This window comes from Octopus bimaculoides, chromosome 20, assembly GCF_001194135.2.
Source record: "Octopus bimaculoides isolate UCB-OBI-ISO-001 chromosome 20, ASM119413v2, whole genome shotgun sequence".
Classification (NCBI taxonomy): Eukaryota; Metazoa; Mollusca; class Cephalopoda; order Octopoda; family Octopodidae; genus Octopus; species Octopus bimaculoides.
Window position 1 is genome coordinate 6309869 of NC_069000.1, and position 9331 is coordinate 6319199.

Consider the following 9331-nt stretch of genomic DNA (forward strand, 5'->3'; position numbering starts at 1 on the left):
CAACGGTCAATCATAATAATGCGAAAAGTTCAAAAGTTTTTTAGACGTCGTGGTATATTGAAGCGATTTCCAATCAGAAGATGGGTCCAGTGTAATCCGTATATATATATATATATATATATATACTCTCTCACCACAATTTTCTCTCTCTCTTTCTTCCTGTTTCTGTTGTACCTGTATTTCAAAGGGCCAGCGTTGTCACACTGAATCTCCCTGAGAACTACGTTAAGGGTACACATGTCTGTGGAATGCTCAGCCACTTGCACGTTAATTTCATGAGCAGGCTGTTCTGTTGATCAGATCAACTGGAACCCTCGTCGTCGTAAGCGACAGTGCCAACCATATATATATATATAAAATGTGTGTATTGAAGTAACAAAAACTAGTTGGTGAAGTTGTGTTGTAATAATGTTAACCAACATGTTCTGTACTGAAATTTGAACTTCAATCATTTCAAAATTCTCTTTTTTTTTTTAAAATTTTATTTTATAGTTCCTCCTTCAGTTGAAATCCCTCGAAGTGGAGATGGTAAAGAAGGTGAATCAATCACTTTAGTTTGTAAAGGAAAAGGTGTTCCAGTACCATCACTTACCTGGCAAAGAAGTAACGATGCTCCTTTCCCTATTGGTGAAGAGGTTAGCAAAATTAACAATTGGTTGACAATGAAATTTCACACGATTTTTTGATTAAAATGAGTTTTTCTTTATTTTCTACTTTACTATTTTATGTCTTTTAACAGTTGAATGGAGTATTAGTTAAAGAAACCAAGAATCGGCCAGATAAAGAATTGACTTTAACCATTGCTTCTCTGAAAGCTAGCGATGCTGATAATTACACTTGTTTTGGAGATAATGAGGCTGGTAACGATGCCAAGCGAACCTACCTCCGGGTTGAATATAAACCTGTTTTTATAAATACTCCAACTACTGCTTACAATTGGATGGGCAACAAAGCCAACATAACCTGCACTGCCAAAAGTTATCCCAAAGCTATAATATCATGGAAAAGGGATAAGGAGGAAATTAAAGGAGATACTGAGACGTATAAAATATTCAAAATAGAAGGTCAAGAACAGATGACCAGCTTACTCCAAGTAAGTATCAACATATCAGATGGGCTATTTGGAAATTTGGGTTTGTGATGAATACAGTTGGTATTTTATGTCACACAAACATGATGGTGTGCTTAAGAAGTTTGCTTGCCAGCTGTATGATTTGCGGTTTAGTCCCACTGCATGATACCTGAGGCAAGTGCTTTCTATTATGGCACTGGGTCAGCCAAAGCTTTGTGAATGGATCTGATAGTTGGAAACTGAAAGAAAACCTGTCGTGTGTGTGTGTGTGTAGATGTGCTATACTGGGTGCTTCTTTTTCATGACACCAGCATTTGTGACGTCACTATGTAACTCACAAGATAAGGACCCCCTCAACTGAGTGTTAGTATATGCATGTGTGCAATTCATGCATGTGTGTCTCTTTGTTTTGACATCATGCCAGTTATTGTCATCATCTCGGCAACTATATCTGATGGACCGGCTACTTTGCCTATATAATTGTTCACTTCAAACTCAGTCTTTTTGTTCCTCTTCCTCTTATGCATTTCTCACATTTATAAAGGACAACCTCTCATAATAACATTTCCAGACCTATTTCTTGTGGATATCTACACACACACACACACACACACACACACACATGACTAGGCATGACCATTCATTTTAGTCATTTATTAAATGTATATTAAAACTTTATTGATTTCACTTGGTTGGAGCCTGGTGTAGCCATCTGGTTTCACCAGTCCTCAGTCAAATCGTCCAACCCATGCTAGCATGGAAAGCGGACGTTAAACGATGATATGTGAGACAAATATGTTTGCTTGATATAAGACTGCAGATGGAACAGTATGATAATGTTGTTGTTGTGGTGCAATATGGAAATTGAATTGATTTTTTTAGTGGTAATAATAAAATACTGACAGTTATTTCATAATTGAAGAAATCTATCTAATATTAGGAAATTGGATGTGAATTTAAAAAAAAAATCTTCCTGTGCAGTATTATTGACATTTTTGTTATTTTTGTTAGGTTAAGGTGACTCCTAGCAACGAGAATTCTGTATTTACTGACTATAAATGCAAAGCTTTCAGCATCAGAGATTCAACAGAGATAACAATAACTTTAAAGAAAGCAGGTTGGTATGATTTTTTGTTTTTTTTTATTAAAATGTTACTTTCTTGTATCAATTATGAGACATTTAGTATTCTCTTGTCCTTGCCCACATATGTCCACTGTCTCACTGTAAAATTGTTCATAGTTTGGATTTTTCAATCACATTCATTCTAAGCTAAGAAATAAAGTTTTAAAAAAAAAAAGCATTTTGTAGTGTTTCACTGAAATAGTTGTTGAAATGTATTGGGGGAAAATTCCTTTTCTGAGTTTTTAATGGTGTAGGAAAAATAGTGTGATATTGTTTAAACTGTTAAAATCCTTTTTGGAGGCTTTTTGGTAGGAAATTCTTCCCAAAATGAAGTTGCTTCTTCTGGCACAGAAGAGCACTAAGTTCCAGTCTTTAAGCCCCTAAACAACAATTGTATTTGATTTATACTTTTAGGTGGTTCAGGATTGACTGGTGTGGATATCCACTCTTTAAGACTCTGTTAAACAGCTACTTAGGGCTTCTGCCATTTTCTTACTCCTTAATGATCTTTAACATTCACACGACTCTGTCAAGTATAAAGCTTATTTAGTAGCATTGTTTTGAACCAATTGTATTATCTTGTAGATTTGACATTTCAACGATGTGACTGTTAAGTTTTAGAATGGAATAGTATGAATATAACCTTGTGTAGATTTGAAATTTGAGATTTTTGAAGTATTGCTGTATGTAGATTTACGTGTGTACTTTTGTTGTATTCCATTAGTTTCATATATCTAAATAATATATGTGCATGTATCATCTAATTTTTACAGTTGTTCCTAAGCGTCCTGTTAAAGTCAATGCACTTGATCCCACTCCAACTACTATCACACTGGTCATCAGTCCTCCAGAGAGTGATGGCGGTATCCCTGTCACCCAATACCATATCACTCAGGTTACCAGTGGCAGTGACAAGAAAGAAGAAAAAGATGTCCCAGTTCCTGGTTAGTTACATTTTTCTACAGTAATTCATGTTATGCAAACCACTTGTTTGACCCCATGGTTGTAGGTTCAATCTCACTGTGTGGGACCTTGAGCAAATGTCTTCTATAATCCTAGGCTGATCAAATCATTGTGAGTTGGTTTGGTAGGTGGAAACTCAGTCCCATTGTGTGTGTATGTTATAACACACACACACACACACGCACATGCAAGAAGACTGGAAAGAAATGAATGAGCATGCTCTGTTGTATATGCAAATAAAAGTATACATAAACGATAATATAAATGTGCTGATAAAAAAAACTGAGCTGAAGTGGAATCAGATGTAATGTACAAAAAAAAAAAAAGACTGCACTGGTAGGAACATGTAGTGTGTATGGATGAGGACTGCTCTTTAAAGAAGTGACAATCACTAAACATGGCTGGAGCTTGTGGTTGAAGGACACCGAGAAAGACATGGGGGACATGGTGGTAAGGGCTGACCTTAGGACTCTGAGTGTCACAGGGGACCAGGGTGCCTGGTGATGCATGGTCCTTGAAAAGACTTGCCCATCACAGCAAAACTGAGGTCTGGAAATACTGAGTATGCCCATATTACATATGGGCACCTCACCTTCATCTCCCTCCTCCCCATTTTGCTCCTGCTACTACCACCACATCTCTCCCACTACAGTTTCCCTCGACACCACATTTCCTTTCTGGACCATATTGGTATTATTGGTAGCCCTATTTTTAGTAGGGTTAGTAAGAGTACCGAAACGACCTTAGACATTTCATATGTTATAGTTTAATGAGAGGGAGGTAGGAAAAGTTTTATGTCCAATACAAATTTAATCATCAAACAAGTGCACGAGTTAATATAATCTAACGAAGAGTCGATACAATTATAGTCTGCAGTTGTTACCCATGGTCTCTTGGTGAAAGACTAGCTTAAGGGTTTAACTACTGCTATTTTGACAATTCTCTTACTGGTGTTGTTTAGCTCAACTTACTATAGCCATCTCTTTCTTTTTGCACACTAACGTATTAGCCAATGTACTTTTCCCATTTTAAAACAGTAATTTGAATTGAGATTTAACAGCTGTTTCCATCAGGTTGAGCAACAGCATTGAGACTTCATTTGTTGGCTTGTGATTGTCAATCGACTGACATTATTTGAAGATTAAATCATTCAATATCAGTGCCTGATCAAATTTAGGCCTAACTGCATTCATAATAACACTTAGGTATGCATGGTTGTTTGGCGGGCTGGGAAATCAACATTTTATTTGCAGGAATATGATGTAGTCTTTGGTAATGTAATGGTGCTAGCAGAAGTACCTGCAAGTTTAAATGTATTTTGCCTTTTGTCTGATAATTTTCACATTTCAACCTTTTCTTTGTAGAACCAAGTAAAACCCAGCGTGTTGTACTTGAAAACTTGACTCCAAAAACCAAATATCAGCTCAAAGTGTTTGCTGGAAACAGAGTTGGACTCAGCACTACATCATATGATTTATCTTCTGAGACACCTAATATTAGTAAGTAGATTTTAATTATACTTTTCTCTGCTTGCATTTGCTGTCAATTTTTTTTTCCTCTCTTCTATAGTTTCTCACATAACATCAGTTTCTTACATCATTTCCGTTTTACTACATTTACATGAGTCTAGTGGAGGCGCAATGGCCCAGTGGTTAGGGCAGCGGACTCGCGGTCATAGGATCACGGTTTCGATTCTCAGACCAGGCGTTGTGAGTGTTTATTGAGCGAAAACACCTAAAGCTCCACAAGGCTCCGGCAGGGGATGGTGGCGAACCCTGCTGTACTCTTTCACCACAACTTTCTCTCACTCTTACTTCCTATTTCTGTTGTGCCTGTAATTCAAAAGGTCAGCCTTGTCACACTGTGTCACACTGAATATCCCCGAGATCTACGTTAAGGGTACACTTGTCTGTGGAGTGCTCAGCCACTTGCACGTTAATTTCACAAGCAGCCTGTTCCGTTGATCGAATCAACTGGAACCCTCGACGGAGTGCCAACAACAACAACATGGGTCTAATTGCCTGTACTAAGCCTTTCTCTGCAAGTTTTTTTATTAACATTGTATTATCACACCTGACCTTTGACCTTGCTGTTTTCTCATTCTACCTTTGCTGCTGCTGCTACTACAATGAATTCTGTTCCTCAGAGGTAGCTGGCTCTATACTCCCACAATCAACCCCAACCTTCCCACCTGTGTATTTCCTGAAGTTGTTTAAGCTTCAATTACATCTCAACCTCACCTGTAGCCGGGAAAGTTTTACAAAGGTCATTGGACACAGTCACTTCCTCCTGATTAAAAAGTGTATGTGTGGATATGTGGATCACAATTTTAGAATTGGTGCACTGGGTCTCTTCATGGCCAAAGAGGGGACTAAAAGAGTTGGCAGCAGGGAAAGTATCAGCCTATGAACCAGTGTCACAGAAAACGTGTTCAGCCAGTGCCAGCGTGAGAAAGAAACAGGAGGGGGAGAGTTTCTGATAGGAAGAGTATGTGCTTGAACCTAATTGAAATTGAGTGGTGTGGATAAAAATGGACTAGAAAGATGATTTTATTGCCCCCCCCCCCTCTCTTTCTTTCTCACACGCACACACACACATACACATACACCTGCCTTGTTCATTTGGGAAAATACTTTTCATTGTTAACTTTGCTGTTGAATTTCAGGAAAACCATTTGATGTATTCATTACCTCAGATAGATATGGAACCAGTCCGCATAGTTACCAGGTGACTTGGGATAAACCCCGCACTGGTGGAGCAGATATAGTGTCCTATTCAATTCAATACAGAAAGGTAAAGAATTCTCTTGATGTTTTTCAAGTTAACATTTTCCATGTTTGGTTTCGTTGCTTTCTTGGTGTTTAATTTCTAGATCAACTTGCAAGTGAGTAAACTACAGTGCATATGTGGGTCTGTGTTTTGTATATATGTGTAAGTATGCATTGCATATGTGTATGCGTATGTGTGTGTGTGTGTGTGTATACATATGTGTATATGTACACATATAGGCATTGGTAGTGTGTTTAAGAAGCTTACTTCTTAACCATGTGGTATCGGGTTCATTCCTACTGTGCAGTATCTAGGACAAGTTATTTCACTGTAGGCCCCGGCTGACCAAAATCTTTATCGATTTTATCTCGATGAATTTTGAGAATAATGAAGAATTTGTTTGAAAAACTTTGTCATTAGCAAGCTTTTGGAACATAAATTGATGTAAAATTTTGAGGGAAGGTTTTAATTTAGATCACTTTAAAATGGGATGTTTGTATTGCAGAAACTGGGGTGGCCTCAGAAAGTGTGGGTATCAAAAGGGTACAATGTTGTAGCATGTTTTTACTTTTCTGTTTTGTAGTTCTCGATGCTGATAGTTCGACAGTATCTTTTGATTTATGGATGTGTTTTGAAAATTAATTTGTCATGAACACTTCTTCCAATTTTCTTTGTACATTTTTTTTCCTCCCATTGGCAAGTGGTGATATTTGAACTTTGCAAACTTTTTTTAAATTTTTTTTTTTTTTCTTTTTTTACCTTTGACATACACAGGTTCATATAAAAGAAAAAGAGCCCTGGGTAGTTGACGGCAGTAAGGAAAATGGAGACTATATGACAAAGACTGTTCAAGGAAAGACCTCTGCAGTAATTAGAAACTTAGAGTCTAATACATACTATGAGTTCCAGGTCGTAGCTACTAATAAAGTTGGAAACTCAAATCCACGGCCTGTGATTATTGTGACAAAAAAAGGTAAGCTTTACCTTTTTATTTCTTCATAATATTGGTTAAATGTGTTAGTTTCCCCGCCATTGTCTTTTGCTGGAAATGTTGTTATAAAGGTTATATTTAAAATAGTTATCTCCTGTTTGTTGCATGTACTTATAAAACTGAATATTTGACATTAGATTCCAACACAGTTTTTATTTATCATCATCCAAGTATTATTTTCTGTTATTTAATGTTATTTATGTTATTTATTTAAATTACTGTATTTAAAAATGTTCTATTTAGTTTACAATTGATTTGATTTTGAGCTGTGATGTTAAATGTTTTGGATTTGAAATACACAAATAAGAATTTCATTAAAAATAGATTTAATAATTTCAGCATTGAAAAATTGTTTTGCATGTCTATGTATGATATATGTAGCATGTATTTTAGGCCTTTGTTACTTCCTGTTTTAGTGTAAAAAGAATTTAAAAAAAAGAAAAAAGGAAAAGAAAAATTAGTACTACAACACAGTAACTAAGAAATATATTTTTAGCTGTTTATCAAATTTAAAAATGAAATTGTTCCCACTTTTTTTTCATATTCATATAGATTCACCTGATAGTATTGAAGAATCTGGTAAGAACTATAACACAATTGAGGGAATTATAAATTCTTCTTCAAACCATTCTTTACCTCTCTTGCTAAATTTAATGAGCACTTGTTCCTGCAGGCATTTCCTTCTGGTACCTGAAAAAAAAAAAATATAAAGATTTATCGTTGGTTTATATATTCTCCTTAAGTTTTTATCAAATGTTGTACTTTTAATCTATTTCTCTTCTCTCAAAGGTCTTTTGGGCATTTTATTTATTTATACATTATTATTATTATTATTATTATTAAGGAAGTGGGCTGGAATGACAGAATGCATAGCAGTATTTCTTCTGACTCTTTAGATTTTGAGTTCACATCTCACTCAGATCAACTTTGCCTTTCATCTTTCTAGTCTTTTTTAAATAAACCAGTTGAGGACTGGAGTTGAAGTAATAAATCCCACTACAAAAATAAAAATAAAAAATCAGGCGTTGCGTCTATTGTGGAAAGAATCGTTGTCTATCATTTAAATGATTGATCAGTTGATAGTTAATAAGTTTTAAAGGAACTTTACCTTCTAATACAGTAATATTAAACGTTGTTGTTGTTGTTGGTGCTGCTGCTAGCTGGCATGATTATGTATTAGAACTGTTTAACTATAAACATAATTGCCTCCTCTTAAACTTCTAAGCTAATTTGGTGCTCCATTGATGGTATTCTATCTTGATTTGCTGTTAGTCAAATGTCAGCCTTGTCTAGGTTGGTTGGTTGGTTGGTTGGTATGCCAATGATGGAATATAGAGTGGACATATCCCAAAATCACAGGAACTCTCTATTGCTTAGCCAATGGTGGAACGTAGGGTATGAGGTCCACTGAAGACACTCTGATTGTCAACCAAAGCCTCACACTGAATGCCTTACCATTTTTCAAAGTCAGTCTTTGATGTTTGGACAGGATTCTTATTTAGAAGAATTTAAACTCTAGTCACTGTCTTCAGTTCCCAATTGTTTTTTTTTTTTTTTTTTAGATAAACTGATACATATCAAAACAGCTTTTTCTAGTATATTGTAATCTTGTTTGCCCTGTCACAATGTCTATGAGCAGTTTTCAAACCTGTTGAAAACAAAGAGAATGATTTATTTTAAGTGAATCCACCTTGCAGATTAAAGCTGCAAAATACATAAATAAGTCCAATGTAGATAGTGGAAAACTGATGAGAGTACTACTCCTTACTTTGCATTTCAAGTTCTGTTTATTAATATCTCAACTAGGTATCTTTATATCTCAGCTCATTTTTATTTAGAAATTTACCTTTTTATATAAATATTTATCCTTTCTGTAAGAATGGCTTCAGGGACACAAAAAATTATGGAACTGAAGTAGAACTCTTGCACATTTCAGTGTTGCCTAAATAATTGTTAACAAAAAGCATATTAGAATTGGTTTTTAATTAACCCATAAAGCGCTGGGATTTGCACTTACATAGCAAGGACTGCTGAGCACATTTTATGAAAATGAGACTACCATGCAAACATAAAAAAAGACAACAAAAAACATATCTTCTTAGTATATAATGGTGGCAAGTTTTACATCATCTGAAAAGTCATTAGTTGAACTATTAGTCCTCTTGCATTCTGGTGGGGGGTATTGGAGCGTTTGAGTGACATTAGACCCCAACAAACGCCCATAAATTAAATGCATCTATCTGGGCCACGATCGTGGCCCGTTGCGCTTTATGTGTTAAGCCTAATAAGATTATTAGGCTTACTGACTTGCTGTTTATTTAGATAATTTTTTTACTGAATTTTAAATAACAGCTTTGTTCTTTTTATAGAGTAAACTTTAAAATAATTTTTAATTTGCGCAATTTCTTCTATA

The 9331-nt window shown here is 35.5% G+C and overlaps 1 protein-coding gene across 12 annotated transcripts in view; it reads left to right on the plus strand.

Annotated features, from left to right (window-relative positions):
• LOC106878297 (neural cell adhesion molecule 2) overlaps positions 1–9331 on the plus strand; it is a 119735-nt gene that overhangs the window by 47366 nt on the left and 63038 nt on the right. For 6 of the 12 annotated variants that reach the window (XM_052975233.1, XM_052975232.1, XM_052975236.1 and 3 more), the window contains exons 8-15: positions 493–635; positions 740–1093; positions 2084–2189; positions 2969–3139; positions 4523–4657; positions 5824–5951; positions 6702–6900; positions 7471–7497. In XM_052975233.1, the coding sequence (XP_052831193.1) occupies positions 493–635; positions 740–1093; positions 2084–2189; positions 2969–3139; positions 4523–4657; positions 5824–5951; positions 6702–6900; positions 7471–7497 (1263 nt within the window). The remainder of the gene's footprint in view (positions 1–492; positions 636–739; positions 1094–2083; positions 2190–2968; positions 3140–4522; positions 4658–5823; positions 5952–6701; positions 6901–7470; positions 7498–9331) is intronic. The other 6 variants (XM_052975234.1, XM_052975235.1, XM_052975237.1 and 3 more) reach the window with 1 other exon arrangement.